General features: G+C 39.6%; 1 protein-coding gene across 1 annotated transcript; it reads left to right on the plus strand.

Moving 5' to 3' along the window:
* Positions 1-904: 904 nt before the first annotated feature.
* rnf141 (ring finger protein 141) lies at positions 905-12101 on the plus strand. Its single transcript, XM_080736413.1, has 6 exons — positions 905-1024; positions 2069-2267; positions 5304-5412; positions 6452-6636; positions 9052-9159; positions 10039-12101. Exons 2-6 carry the CDS (start codon positions 2137-2139, stop codon positions 10187-10189), a joined length of 684 nt encoding a protein of 227 aa, XP_080592539.1. The 5' UTR covers positions 905-1024; positions 2069-2136; the 3' UTR covers positions 10190-12101.
* The last annotated feature ends 4393 nt before the right edge of the window (positions 12102-16494 follow it).

The raw sequence follows: 16494 nt of genomic DNA on the forward strand, positions 1-16494 counted from the left end.
GTGATTTCAAAAACTGCATTTATCCAATGTTATCAATATCACCAATAGTATCTGTCACTGAACTGACTAGACAACATACATTGGTTGTCCAGTCAGTTGTCCAGTCAGTTCATTGGTTCTCAAAGTCCGGGGACCCCCAGGTCGTTGAAGGAGTTCCAGGGGGTCCCAGGCTAAATTACATAGTTAATAATCAGTACCAAATGGACCCCTATGGGCTATACTATGGGTATGTAGTCTATGTATGTACACTCTCAGAGCTAAATTAATATTGATTTTACAATATAAATTGGAGTCTCAGAAATAGAAATGCCATTAGATGGGGGGTCCATAGCCTAGTAGTGCATGTCAAACTGGGGGTCCTTGAAATTAAAATGGTTAGGAATCACTGCTTTAGAGCCATACAAATATTCTCTTATGGGGGTCCCTGGCATATCTTTTCAAATGGGGGTCAATTTGGGGGTCCATGACATCAAAGAGCTTGAGAACCACTGCTCTTTGGGCTCTACCCTATGGTCAAAATATTTGACTGGACTGCTACAACTTTATGAAAATAAGAAGATTAAGGGGCAAATTGGAAAATATTTGACAGCCTTATTGTTGTAAATAAATAAATAAATAAATAAATAAAATACAAATAAAATAAAAGTAAACGATGTCCAAAGGTCTCTGGCTTTAACCAGAGGCGTCAATTGGGTATGGCAAGCTATGGCAGCTGCCATACCTTTGCTACAGGGGGAAATAATAAAATGTACTTTTCATCGTGCCTGTTGCTAAGGTATGGCAACATGACTGGTGTCAAGACACCAGTCATGTTGCCATACCTTAGCTTTTTCTGAACTGACGCCGCTGGCTTTAACTATTCGTGACGGCATCAAACGGCGTCACCTGTCATAACAAAACAGCAACAGCAACAACACAGTGGTTAATGTAGCGAACTGTCCACTGTTACACCATAACAATCTGTCTACTATTACACCATAAACCTAGAATAACTGCACTTTATGATGACCGACTGTAACCCAAGGTAAGACATTACACATGCGACAGTGTGTTACTATTTTGTGGACGGTATTTTGGTTTAAATGTTGCTTTTCGTCAATAACGAGACTGGCTAGCTACAGTAAATGTAAGATTGATGGTTGGGCTTGCTTATTGTTTTGTTGGAAACAAAATAGAAGTTGTTCAAATGTAATTATGTTGAAGATTGACGACACGACAGTAATCCTTTCAGTTACTTACAACCTAAATGAAAACATTGAGCTTGTAATTGGGCTTGTAAGCATGAGCTTGTAATTTGTTGCTAATACAGTTGAACTATATAAGCATCTCCAGCAATAGAACTTGGTTGACACATTTGCATTAAGATTGCACTATAGATAATGTAGCTACAATGAATTTGTTTCAGTTCTGTGCCATAGGGAAACTATAAAGTGCCAATGTTAATTGGAAAACTGTATTACCTATCTGATTTAACACATAATTGTATAGGTACTATATTTGAAGTAAAACTGTAAGATACAGTCCCAGCAATTGGAAATGATATAATTTATGAAATTAGTGGTAGCAATCTAGTGTGAGTATCTCCATATCCATATCCATATTATGTAGTCTCTGCTGTGAGAGGAATTTAGTACTTTAACACTCTGGTTCCCAAACAGTGGGTTGAGAACCAATTGTGGGTCGCGGACATATTTGTCCCTTAATGTTTAGTTTCCTACATTTTGTTTTTAATTATTATTTCAAAACATAAAAAAAAAAAAACATTCCCCAAAAAGCCAAGATTTTCATAAATTAAAAGAGAAATGCAATGAATTGAATGATGTAATTTCATTGGTAAATACAATAATTGAAGAAATTCCCTTAATTAGAAAACAAATGTTCAAGAAGTAGTGAAAATAGCCGATCTACCAGCTCACAATGTGGCACGAAGCGACACGTTACAGTGTGAGCTTGTAGATCTTTTCCACTAGGTCCCAGGGCAAACATCTAATTTCTCTTTTGGGTGTCTTGAGTTAAAACGTTTGGGAACCACTTGCTTTAACATGACAGTTTCCCCCCGGCCTTTTAGACTTCCCAACACTGAATGAAGCTCAGTTTGCTCTCCGGTTCCGTTGTGCGAGTGCTGCTGCTGCTGGGATGGGCCAGCAGATCTCAGGTCAGGCGGGCCGTCTGCCTGAGAAGCTGGTGAAACATGCCGGGCTGGTCCGTGACAGCGGTTACCTCACCTATGAAGAGTTCCTGGCCAGAGTCTCTGAACTTAATGATGTGTAAGTTCTCAAAACCATCACGTGACCAATAGGGTAACCATGAAACCAGTAGGGAAGGGGTCTTCAACAGGGGGTCCGGGACCCCTAGGCTAGGGGGTCTTCAGAGTTACTACCGGGCGTCCTCCAAATCTTTGTGACTCTTGTATTTTATGCACTTGTACCCCAGCGGCCGTATTCTGACATCTTTAGCCAAAAATAGCAGATCTACAAGCTCACAACGCCTCGCAGCGCGAGGCGTTGTGAGCTTGTAGATCAGCTATTTTTGTCTAAGAGGTTTGGTGTAGAGGAGAAAAAGAGCAGACAAAGTACAGAGTGAAATTGTCAAGTTTATTAAGTATTGATGGTTCAAGTGGTTAAATATCTGAAAACACAAATTGACAAGAATCCAAAATACACTGATGATTGTGCTGTCAAAGAATGAAAGAAACTATATGGAATCTATGAGAAGGTAGTGGGGGGTCCCTGCTTCATCTCTCTCTCTCAACTAAGGGGTCCTTGGCCTGAAAACATTGAAGACTCCTGCAGTAGGCTATATTAAGGAAGGGTTTCCCAAAGTGGGTGCTGCTGTGGCACCCTAGGGTGCCGTGATGCCAGTCCAGTGGTGCCGCAGAATAACTTGACAATATTTGGAATTCATCAATATCACTACAATTCATCAATATCACTTCAGTAAGTTTGAACACTTGTCTTAGACCCTCTAATATCAAGGTTCAAGGTTCAAGGTTCAATTTTATTTGTCTCCCAGGGGAGAAATTTGTCTTGGAGACAGAGTCACAGCTGCATACATATAAACACTTAACAGGAAAAAACTAAAACAAAAAAGAAACTAAAAAAAAGACAACCAGAAAAATACACATACAACCCATAGAGCCTCTCCTCAATTAGTTATGTGTCTATCATTTAGCATTTTGATTGACAGAGGAACAAACGAGTGCTTATATCTATTATAGTAGCATGTTGGGGTCCTAAATCTCCTGCCCGATGGCATTAGATCGTACTCTGGTTTCAGAACATGCAAGGGGTCGGACAAAATGTTCCGAGCTTGTCTTACTACTACTTGCTCAAAGATGGCTTGAGGGGTGATCGGGGGGGTGGCCATACCCATGATCTTCCCTGCCATATTTGCCAGCCTAGCTATTTGAGACTTGTATACAACAGTCAGGTTACCAAACCAGCTAGACATACCATATCTCAGGATGGATTCAATACTAGCCCTATAGAAGGTCAACATAATATTTACACATATGCTTAGTAAAAAGTAAAACAGACCTGATTTTTTGCAGTTGCACTGTACTTGATGAGTTCTTTTTCCATCTACCCCAACTCTCTTCACCAAATATAGCCGATCTATAAGCTCACAATGTGCTGGGGGTTCAGGTGGTTAACGTCAAGTATAAAGTTATGTTCAGTCAGTTCTGATGGAAACGAATATTTCACCGTGACATACTGTATGTTTGCTTTCTTTATTTACGTAGCATAATATGATATTAAGATACAAATAAAAATAAAGTGTAATTCAGGGATGCTGTGGATGAAAGTTATTTACAGGGGTGACCTGAGCCCAAAAAGTTTGAAAACCCCTCATATAGGGCATAGAAGGATATCATTAAGAGTATGTATATTTTTAGTGTGGTATAAAAAGACCCAGCCAGTAGTAGGGCATATACCTTTTTATCTGTTAAAAAGGACATTTTCTAAAAAGCCTAGAGGTAGGCAGATGTGTTGTGCAAAATACCAGAGATACAATCAAATGATCAGAAGTTATCATTTGATGGGATCAGGGCAAGCATAGTCAGACATTGATTTTTCACTCTACTTTAGGAAAAGGGGGAATTCCAACCAAAAAGTGGAGGCTTTCGGTTGATTAAGTTACAAATTAAGCTTTGGCAGCAGTGAGGAATGCGACTGACTGTCAAAAGTAAAGTAAACGGCAAGTAAAGTAAACGGCAACAACAGCAACAAAGTACAATGTCCTAATTAGATTTTGGTCAGTCATTTACATTTCCAGGATGCAGGATGCAACTCATCCTATTGAGTTGTGATGTGAATTTAATAACAAAATTAAGTCAACCATTGTCAAAGTCATTAATAGAGGTATTTGTATGATAAAAAAAATAGGAAAAGCACACAAGGAAATCCTTTTCACATGATTTATTTACCTCTGTGGACAGAGACAACGGACGCGTTTTGACCTTCCTCAGCGTTTTTATGATAAGAATGTTTAATAATCCATCATGAAAGGCAATGAATGATGATTGGCAGAGATCTACTAAAGTACACTGCATACATCTACAGTATGGACACAACATTTTCGAAGACAGAGGGCAATCTATGCTAATGACTAGAACAGGAAGTCAATATTAGACTGTTGGGGTCCTTTAACCTCTGTGAAAACTCAGTCATACAGTATGTACATTTTCTTTAGCTTTGACTGACTTGGCTTGTGCAATTGATGGTCATGCCTGTGGAATAATTAACGTTATCATTTAGATATATTATAGACATGATAGACATGATTAACTTATATCAGAAAAGCTCTTGTTATCATTTCACAAACAGAGTATGGGGAAGTTAAATCACTAGTGTTACGTACTCTCCCATCTCTTACTATCGCTCTGTTGTTAACCGTTACTGTGTGTTATTCAGTCTGATTTCTATAAACTCTTTTAAGTCATATCACCCATCTCCTACATATATCCTACATATCTAACCATGAAATTCATGAATATGTAGGATAGGCACTCTTTGATCTGTTATTATGTATATGGTAAATCAGAACACTTTTTAACATACCAATGTATTTTAAACCATGAAGACGTAGGATAGGCACTCATAAGCTTTTTGTTAGCTTCAGCCTATTCCTTTTGATCACCTCAAACAGTGATTGTATTTTTGTGGATGTATGACTTGTATAAATGATGTGAGATGATCAAATAAACAATCAATCAATCATTCAGTCAGTCAGTCAGTCATGTGGTTACTACTGGTTACTGCAATATTCTGAACATGATTTCTCCTCTGCTGTGTTTCCCTCAGTACGGCCAAGTTGGCTGCCGGACAGCCCAAGCACCTGCTGTTTGAAGTGCTGCCAGGCTCCGATGCCACTGCCCTGTGGAAGATGGCTGTAAGGGTGGTCTGCACCAAGGTGAGGTGGAGCCACTGCGTTTAGCTAGGCCTCGCTCCAGTGGCGTACATGCTGTTATGAGCGTGTGTTGTGTTGTGTTGTGTTCAATCTGTTGTGTTGGGCTGTGTGTGTGTGAGAGAGAGAGAGAGAGAAAGATGTAGGCCTATTGTTGTCTTTGTGTGTGATTGTGAGCGGGTGAGCATATTGGGTGTGTGTGCGTGTGTGTGTGTGTGTGTGTGTGTGTGTGTGTGTGTGTGTGTGTGTGTGTGTGTGTGTGTGTGTGTGTGTGTGTGTGTGTGTGTGTGTGTGTGTGTGTGTGTGTGTTAGGGCATTCACCAAATATTCGAATATCGAAGTCACTATTCGACGTTGTTCACCAAATTCAAATATTCGCTTATTTAAAAAAAAATCTCTTTAAAAAATATATAGTTTATAAAGCTTGGCGAGATAGATAAGTCATAAGAATGAGTTGTCAATGCCCCTGGTGGATGAATTTGTTAATGCTCTATACCAGGGGTTCTCAAACCTTTTTAGGCCATGGCCCCCAAAATAAACATATTTGAACAGGGGACCCCCACCCTGACAAGCACTTGGAATTGTAGGTATTACATTTAATGTGACTCGGTTCCGCAGATAAATATTGTGAAAATAGCAGATCTACATGCTCACAACGCCTCGCAACGCGAGCCGTTGTGAGCATACAGATCGGCTATTTTCACTATGTCCGCCTCTTGCTTACTTAATATTTGACAGTTTGGCCAGTCCTGTCGAATACTAAAAATCACTATTCGTGAATGCCCTTGTGTGTGTGTGTGTGTGTGTGTGTGTGTGTGTGTGTGTGTGCGTGTGTGTGTGTGTGTGTGAGTGTGTTTGTGTGTGTGTGTAATGTGTATGCGCGAGAGATAGCAAATGTGCATTTGTACATGCTTGGATTTGTGTCTGAGGGAGAGAACGAGAACTAGAGATTGTGTTTCTTGTTGTATTGAAGTGCGTGTGTGTGCGTGTGTGTGTGTGTGTGTGTGTGTGTGTGCGTGCGTGCGTGCGTGTATGTCACTGTCAGATCAACAAGGAGAACGGGACGTTGGAGGCATCTCGCATCATGAACCTGTACCAGTTCATTCAGCTGTATCATGACATCACCAGTCAAGCTGCTGAGGTGCTGTCAGCGGAGCGCCTCACAGAGGGAGCTTCGGAACAGCAGCTTCCGTCTGCAGAGTCCTGTCAGGCCAGCATGTGGATGGGCAGGTTAGAATGTCCCTTACTAGAAGGTCGGCCGGCTACGCCGGCCTCCCCTCTAGGTCGTCGCGTTGCGTCTATAGGAGTAAATATTCGTCGAAAACAAATCCCTGAGGTACAGGGTGGCCACGATCTGATGTTTTTTTTGAGAAAAAAATGTTTTGAGAAAAAAAAAATTTTTTCTCAAAAAAAAATTTTTAGAGAAAAAAAAATTTTTTGAGAAAAAAAAATGTTTGAGAAAAAAAATTGGAAAAAAATAATAATAATATTAATAAATAAAACGTATTGGTGATGCGATGACGTGGTGTATACGGATGTTACTGCGATTGAGGTGAAAGAGAAAAGTGGAAAGTTGTGAGCTAACTATTAGCTATTTTTGTGTGTGTGTGTGTGTGTGTGTGTGTGTGTGTGTGTGTGTGTGTGTGTGTGTGTGTGTGTGTGTGTGTGTGTGTGTTCTGGCTACGCCCCCCTCGGTTGAAATTGGATCCGCCGGTCCCATAGCTGGGAATACGAGCCAATGGACGGCGGTCACCATGGCAACGGGGGGCCAATGATAGAGTTATGGGCGGTTTTATTCCCTACGCTCTACCGACATCTGCTCTAGCTATGAGTTGAAGTGGAGGCGAAATGGGCGTTTATGGGCTTGGAAGTGGGATGCGGCTCTAAGAAAAATGTAATTGTAGATACCAGGGGTTCCCAAACCTCTTTGTCCCCAGGGCACCCCATGAATATTTGTTTTAATCCGAGGCACCCCTACATTATCATTTTCACTCCCAGCACCGTATATTCGTAGCATATAGTCGTTGTCGGGTGGAGACCTTGTATGTCCAAAACCGTTCCTTCTGTATTTATCATCTATAAAATGTACTAAACTAGTGAAAACGGCCGATCTACAAGCACACAACGCCTCGCGTCGCGAGGCGTTGTGTGCTTGTAGATCGGCTGTTTTCACTAGTTTTGTGCGACAGAGGTCTCTGCCTGACAGTGACGATATTTTAATCTTTATTTTAATATTTTAATTATGTTGCGAGGAAAGCGCTGAGATAATAGCCATTTTGGTTAGAACTGACTGAAAACAACTTAGTAAGTTTAAAATGATACTAAATATTTTTTCAAGTGTCGAAATAAATTCCAAATATTATCAAAATGATCTTGCGGCACCCCTGGACTGCCGCCGCGGCACCCCAGGGTGCCCCGTCACCCACTTTGAAAACCCCTGCCTTATACAATGGGCCTGTCCAGTCTAAATATGGGCATATTACTGTATATCAGGCATGTCTGGTCCGTAACGGTCATATCTGTGTGCCGGCCACATAGGGATCGCCAAATGGAGACATTTCTTAACCGGTGACTGTCAGGCCTTATCGGTTTGATAACGGTTATTAAACCGTTCCGAAATGCGCTATTTTACCCATTAAAAAAGGAAAATACACCAGGGTTTTACCATGTCCATGTCTCTTTGTCAACGCATGGTTTGTGCTCCGAGAGTCCGGGTCTGTGCTCTACTCTCCGCCAGCGCGTGCTGCGGGGTGCATGTGTCGTTCGCGGCCCAACAGGAGCGGAATTGGAGTGGAGGACGGTCCTCACACAAAGGAGTGCTGAGCTCGCTCTGGCGCATTTTAAAACTACTTTTTTTAACCGGGTTAGGGTTAGGGGGCTTACCGGTAACCAATTTCTTAGCGGTTAAACGGTAACAGTTAACTGTTGGCTATCCCTACCGCCACACTTATTTACTTACTTTTTATGCTTTAACCAGTGAAAAATAGCAGATATACAAGCTCACAGCGCGGCACCGAGTGCCGCGCTGCGAGCTTGTAGATCTGCTATTTTTGAAAAGTCGTTAAAACTGTGTGCAAATCTTTGAATATATGTATTTTCAAAGCGAACGTTTGTAACTCAAATTTTGCTTCTGGGTGGTCCCTGGAACTACATATTTTGAGATGGGGGGCCCGTGGCCAAATACATATAATTTTGGGGGTCCTTCACATGAAAAGGTTTGAGAACCACTGACATAGTGGTCTCTCAAGAACAGACCAACTGAGCTCCAGTTAAGTGAAAAGGACCATTTCTTTGACGATGGCTGGCCAGATTGCTGACATAGAAACATAGGTTTTTCAAAAAATCTTAGAAGGATTCAAAAGACACTTATAGAATCGGGTCAAAATTCTCATTTTCACGATTTTTCAAAAATAGCAGATCTACAAGCTCGCAGCGCGGCACTCGGTGCCGCGCTGTGAACTTGTATATCTGCTATTTTTCAATAGTTAAAGCATAAAATAATGATACACAATAATGTGTACCCATTCTAAATGGGTTAATAGTGGTTGGTTTGGCTAATGGCTAATGTGTCCAAAGCCTAATGTTGGGCAGGGGAATTGAAGCCATGCTCCATTGCTCCATGGTGACTGTGTTTTGTCCCTGCAGGGTGAAGCAGTTGACTGATGAAGAGGAGTGTTGCATCTGTATGGACGGCAAGTCTGACCTCATCCTGCCCTGTGCACACAGCTTCTGTCAGAAATGCATCGACAAGTGGTATGATTAACAAACACTTCTTTACACTTAAAATGTCATTTGTGCAAGATTCTATTATTGCAGTGGCGTGAACAACATGGTGATTATGCCAAGGATAATTTATGGCTTGCGCTGGCCGTCCCCCCCAGCGCAACACAGTCGCCTCGGATAACAAGAAAGTGTCGATCGAATAGAATACATTTTCGGTTACTGCTTTGTCTATTTCTCGCTTCTGTTTTCAAAAAGAAAAAAATACATCTTAAGAACAACGTTTAGTTGTAAATGACATGGTGTTTTTGTTTACATGGCTGTTATGTTGGATACAGCAAGAAAATCAAGCAGTGCAGATCAAGCCGTGTAATAGATATGGTTATTGTTATGTTATGTCAATAACGGACCACTATCTAATCAAAGGCTCAGAGCACCTGCTGTGCTGCTTGATTTTGTGCTGTATCTAACATGCTTGCCGTATTTTAGGTGTTTGGTGGGGGGCCCAGAGTGCGTCCACTAAGCTTTCAACTCGCTACAGCCACCTTTGTTTTGTTTTTACAACAGACGAGAGGGTGCACAGCCATTCCTGCGGGCACACCGGATGGTTACTGACATAGCGTTAAGGAGAACTGCTTCTAACGCTAAGGACCAGAGCTAATGAACGAGGAACATCTGCTTAAAACATTTCCAGAGAGACAATTACTTAATTAAACTTTTCAGAAGGGTGACAATAGGTCAATTCTAACGTTACTGTACAGGCCCCGACCCACAGTTGGTACACCACTGACACTACCATTTCAGGAATTACAGGAATACAGTACCAGTGATTCCAAAGGGATCGCAAGCTTTTTCCTCACAACTCCTAAGTTGCACATTTAACTTAACCACTGATCTCTCTTGTTCACACAGGAGTGGCCAGAGCCGAAACTGTCCCATATGCCGCTTGCAGGTGACAGCTGCCAACGAGTCATGGGTGATGTCCGACGCTCCGACGGAGGACGACATGGCTGGCTACATCCTGAACCTGGCCGACGAGGCCGGCCACCCACACAGGCCTTAACATAATGACTTAAAGGAGTAGTTCACCCCCCCCAAAATCTTCTTTTCTATCTATTACACACACAATGAAGCCTTGAATTCATGGAGATTTATTTTCCCTCGCATTCCTAACCAATAGTTTGATGACATTGATTAAATTATTAGCGTAGGCATGCGACAACAAGGCTTCATAATTGATAGAAGATAAGCCATTTTTTGGGTGAACTACTCCTTAACACACCAAGTACACACAAAGACACTTTCAGCAGGGCTGGGGTCGCCATGCCTTTCAGTTCTGTTCATTAGAAAATAGGTTTATTTTAGTTTAGAGCAGTAGAAGTAGCTGTTAATATACCTTTATTTTATTCCACTGACAACATTTACCTGAGACGAATAACAGTCTAAGTCCGTATTTTAAAATTTTGGATAAAGACATTTTTTATTTACCAGACTGTAAACCACAAACTAGAAGTTTTTAATTTCTTAAAGTCTTAATGTACTCCCCCCTCATTTTGTTGAGTTAGATTTTTTTACTTAACTCATATATATTGGGAATTATAAGACACAATACTTATGGAAAGTGGAAAAACAGTATATCACCAGCAGTTTGTGGAACAACAGTCTAAGTCCGTTTACAAGCAATATTCAGCAGACAAAGAGAGCAGATAACATTAAAACCGACAATTAAACAAAATGAGGGGGGATTGCATTAACAATTTAACAGATTAAAAATGACTAGTTTGTGGTTTACAGTCTGGTAAATCCAAAAATATATGTAAAAATTCAAATATGGATTATGGACTTATACTGTTATTCGTCTCAGGTGCTCAAATAACTCCCTGTGGACCCTCATTGTTAGGTCCCACTCACCAAGTTGATGTACTGCAACAGGTTAACCATAGGAGTTTCAACTGCTAACCAGGTTGGCAAGTGGCATTAAAGCCATTTAGGCCTGAACGCAAATCAGTGTCACTTTAACCATTATTTTATGCTTTAACTATTAAAAAATAGCAGATATACAAGCTCACAGCGTGGCACCGAGTGCCGCGCTGCGAGCTTGTAGATCTGCTATTTTTGAAAAATCGTGCACATTTGTCTTTTGAAGTCGTTGAATATTTTTGACCTGATTCTGTTATTGTCTTCTACTGTATATCAGTGGTTCTCAAACTTTTTCATGTCAAGGACCCCCAAAATTACATGTATTTGGCCGCAGACCCCCATCTCAAAATGTGTTTTTTTCAGGGGCCAACCAGAAGCAAATATTTGAGTTAAAAACTTTCACTTTTAAAAAGATAAATTCAAAGACTTGCAAAAATATATATAATTCTTCAAAAATAGCAGATTTACAAGCTTGTATATCTGCTATTTTTCAATAGTTAAAACATTAAATAATTCTAGGCCTAAATGGGTTAAAGGACCATACCGTTGGTATGGCATGTTAGCCTATTGACTATGACTCAAGGTATATTTTACAACAGATTTAGCTTCTTTTAAATTCTAAAGTGCAGGTGTGTGAATGTGAAGAAGGGCGTAGCTAAAAAAAAGAAAAAAAGGACAACATTAAGTCAAGGATATTTGGATTTCATTTGTAAATCCCTCTTTTCCATGGACTTTATACAGCTAGACATATAAAAACCAACCAGCTCTTTTTAAACACGTTAAAACGCAGTAAGAATTTAAATAAAATAGCACAGACCTTTCGCTGTGTTACGTATTGTGAATTACGTACTATATCTCATACAGGCTTCAAGTCTCTGCAAGTTGATTTTCATGCCTTAAATCATACGAGGGCAACTGGCGGCCCCCACCTTCACTTAATGCGGCCTGCAGGTTGATATTGGAGTACTGATATATTATTGATTTCAGCTGTTCCAATTCAAAACATGGAAAAATTAATCACTTTAATTACTTCAGTTAATATTAGTAGCTAAATGACTAGTATTAAAATATTATTATATTTTTTATGTCCAATGCATTTGTATTTAAGTTCATAAATTAACATAAGAACAAATAAATGCATTTGAAATTAAAACAAAAATAAGTTACTTTTTCAGGATTCCAATTCAAAAATAGCAAAAATAGCAGATCTACAAGCTCAAAACGCGTCGCACTGCGACGCGCTTTGAGCTTGTAGATCTGCTATTTTTGCTATGTATATATGCATTGTGGCCCTCTGGAGTGAGTGTGAAAATGTAGTGGCCCTCTCCATCATCAAAGTTGCCCACCCCTGCCTTAAATGAATGAAGTCAAACTAATGTGTGCTTTGGGAAATGGCTCGCTGGCCGTAATGTTAAGTATACCATGAGTTGTACTCAATGAGCTCAACATGCCAGATCACTGGTAGGATGCTTTTTAAGTATGTACTGCAGCACCTGAAACATAATGAGCTATATTTTCGTCCATGCCTTACCTCTTATCCCTAAACTTCTTTCTTTTCTTTTTTTTACCGTTTTGAAAAAAAAAAAAAAAACATTTGAAAATACTTCAAATAGGCCATCTACATCGACACGTTCTGAGCTTGTAGATCAGCTATTTGAACTATTTACAAATATTTTTCAAAATAGTAAAAACTAGACTGCACTCTGTTGAGGTGCCAACTTGCGTTTTGTGCACTCGTGGCCTACTTGTGCGCCAGCAGAGCGTGCAAGTACTGTGTTCAGTGCTGTCTGTATTAGGGCATTCACGAATAGTGATTTTTAGTATTCTAATTATTCGACCTCAAAGTATTCGAATAGTCGAATATTCGACAGGACTAGCCAAACTGTCAAATATTAAGTAAGCAAGAGGCGAACATTGTGAAAATAGCCGATCTACATGCTCACAACGCCTCGCAACGCGAGGCGTTGTGAGCATGTAGATCTGCTATTTTCTCTATTTATCTGCGGAATCGAATCACATTAAATGTAATACCTACAATTCAAGTGCTCGTCAGGGTGGGGGTCCCCAGTTCATATATGTTTATTTTGGGGGTCACAGCCTAAAAAGGTTTGAGAACCCCTGGTATAGAGCATTAACAAATTCATCTACCAGGGGCATTGACAACTCATTCTTATGACTTCCTATGTAGCCAAGCTTTATAAACTATATATTTTTTAAAGAGAGAAAATAAAAAGAAGAAATAAGCTAATATTCGACTTCGGTGAACAATGTCGAATTGTGACTTTGATATTCGAATATTCGAATAGTTGGTGAATGCCCTAGTCTGTATGTATGTACTGTATGTGGATGGGCAAGGTGCCAACTTGCTTATTAGGTCGCACTTGTTGGTGGTGACGTCACCAAGTATGCTGGTCCCTCATTGGCTGTCGATGGTGACGTCACCATGAATGCTGGTCCCTGATTGGCTACGGGCGTAAACACAAACAGAGGACGTGACAGAAACGCAGTACTTGCGCGTTCTGATGGCATAAAAAGGCAAAGAGGTTTAGGGATGAGGGGTAAGGCATGGATGAAAATAGAGCCCAATGTCCCCTATACCAAAGTGCTTAAGCAAATATGCTTACTTTTGGTTCAATAATGTCTTAAGTTTAAAATGACTTTGCTCCAAGTGCATGTTTTGTCTATTAAGTGGATTTTAAAAGGAAATCCACTTCCTGATCTTAAAGCGAACTGACCCCAACTCAGAAAGCGAGAAACGAAATAGGCGATCACATTTCTTTCAGAATCACTGAATATCATCAAGCTAAAGTGTAGCAAAGCTTAAGAACCTAGACTGGTTTCTGATCCTTACATTGTTGTGCTTTTTGATGGTCAGTCGTATAGCAGTTTCATTCAAGGCCTTTCACCACTTATCACCAGATGCTCAATCGCTCTGTACTAGAACCCCTCCGGTTTTTACTCTAAATTAGACAAAAATAGCTGATCTACAAGCTCACAACGAGATGTGTTGTGTGCTTTTTAATCTGCTATTTTTGCCAAATGTTAGACCCAGAATAGGGACGCTAATTTGTTAAATCCCAAAATGCCATTTTGGGATTTCCATTAGAGTATCGTGCTGTTCTTGATGGGAACAGTTGGCCTGACCAGAGGACCAATACTCAGCTATGGGTTATATGGGTCAGTTTGGTGAAAATTATACGTATTATTATTTGATATAATTTATATCAAGAGTATATTATATTCCCATTTAACATCAGAATGATCAGGAATACATTATGTATACTTTACGTAGATGTCACCAAAGGGGAAAACCACTGTTTTGTCATAGAAGTGTTCTACGACTCCTTTAGATAACCTAATAATACATAGATTCATTCTATACTGATAATACTTGCATTAACTTGGGGTTGATTTAGCCTTTAACCACAATGGGACAAGCAGAGCGGGGGTGAAGTGGATCAAGCATTAAATAGTATTGAGTATTAAATATAGAGTATTTATGCAGGTTCGGTGTTGACTCTTGCATTGATAATACACAGATAAGGAGTATATAGAAAGTATATACAGTAAATATCATATAGAAATGAACAAGGGTCAGAGCAGAGGCCATAGTCTTTCAGAGTGGGCAATTCTCCCTTTTGTATATCGTCGTTGTCCGGCAGAAACCTCGTATCTCCAAGTTTCAAATGTATAATTTTTTTTCGCAAAGCAAAGCCATGCTTCATCATACAAGGCTGTTGCACAAAAGTAGTGAAAACAGCAGATCTACAAGCACACAACGCCTCGCGGTGCGAGGCGTTGTGTGCTTGTAGATCGGCTGTTTTCACTAGTTTAAATCATTTTTAAAATGATGAATGCAAAACGAACGGTTTTGGACATACAAGGTTTTCATCCGACAACGACGATATATTTTCTTTATTGTGACTGTGTGAGAGGGAGACAGTATAAGGAAGGCACAGAACACAGAGCCACAGAGAGACTACCAAGATACCTTGAAATGACTAGCGTAGGTTTGAGTCATATGCAGTATGTTTTTATAAAACGTATTAAAATAAATGTTGGGCAGTGGTGGTTGCTTTGAAGGCGTACACATGCTGTGATTGTCAGCAATGTTTCGTTTCTATTTTGGTTTCCCAACAAAACAAAAATATTCTCTTTTTTTACTTTCATGTGTATATTATCTAAGTAGATTTTCTGATTACTGTAAGAAGCACTGTAGTGTAGCCTGTACTCCATATATAATGTGACCACTTTTGTTTTTCACTCTGCTTGGTTTTGCCTGACTATTTCTTGACATTTAGCAATGGGCAGCTTTACAATTGCAAAGGAAATACCGTAGGCTATGTAATCATATAATTAAATGACAATTTAATATGTTGCAATTATATCCAAATGTGAAAGTCCTAAGGGTATTGACAAAGTTAATTGCGTTAGCGTTAGCAAATACAATTTACTTTGGAAATGAAAACTTAATATAAGTCCTTAGGGCATTGACATCATGTTAATTGTATTAGCAAATACAAATGTATTTTTAAATGAAAACTTAATATAATATTTAAATGGCGTTTCCTCTCCGCTATCATGCAGTATGTAGTTCTAACGTTTCTGCTGGATAATTTTATATGAATAACTGATTTGTGGTGACAAACATGACACTGTATTAGTACTATAGTTTGAGTAGATAAAATGTTCTATTTGACCAATTAGCTCTTTATCAACAAAAATCTATTTTATATAATAATCCATAAAGATGTGAAAGAATAAAGTCTGACCATAAAAAATACATTGTTGTCCAAGTGGCTTGCTTTATAAAGGGACTGGTTGCATTGACCATAGTACGTTTTATGAGGTTTTGTATTTTATTACATTTTTTGTATATTGAGACGGCTAACATTATGTGTGGAAAGCTCTAAGGCATACATGGGCAACTGGCGGCCTGTGGGCCACATGCGGCCCCCACCTTCAGTTAATGCGGCCCGCAGGTTAATACCGGAATACTGATATATTATTGATTTCAGCTGTTACAATTCCAAACATGACCTGCTTTAATTCCATCAGTCTATATTAGTAGCTTAATAACTAGTATAGTAGTATTAAAATTTATTTTTTGATGTCCAAGGTATTTGTATTTAGGTTCATAAAGTTAATATGAGTATATCACTAAATGTGTTTGAAATTAAATCAAAATGTTACATTTCAGGATTCCAATTAAAAAAATAACAAGAAATAATTTAGGATTCCAATTCAAAAGAAGCAAAAATAGCCGATCTACAAGCTCAAAACGCATCGCAGCGCGATGCGTTTTGAGCTTGTAGATCTGCTATTTTTGCTTCTTTTGTATGAGATACTAGAATGACAAAGTAGGAAGTAGCAATATGCAATGTGGCCCTCTGGAGTGAAGGTGGAAATATAGTGGCCCTCGCCATCATCAAAGTTGCCCACCCCTGC

This window comes from Nannobrachium achirus (assembly GCF_963921795.1).
Source record: "Nannobrachium achirus genome assembly, chromosome: 11".
NCBI lineage: Eukaryota > Metazoa > Chordata > Actinopteri > Myctophiformes > Myctophidae > Nannobrachium > Nannobrachium achirus.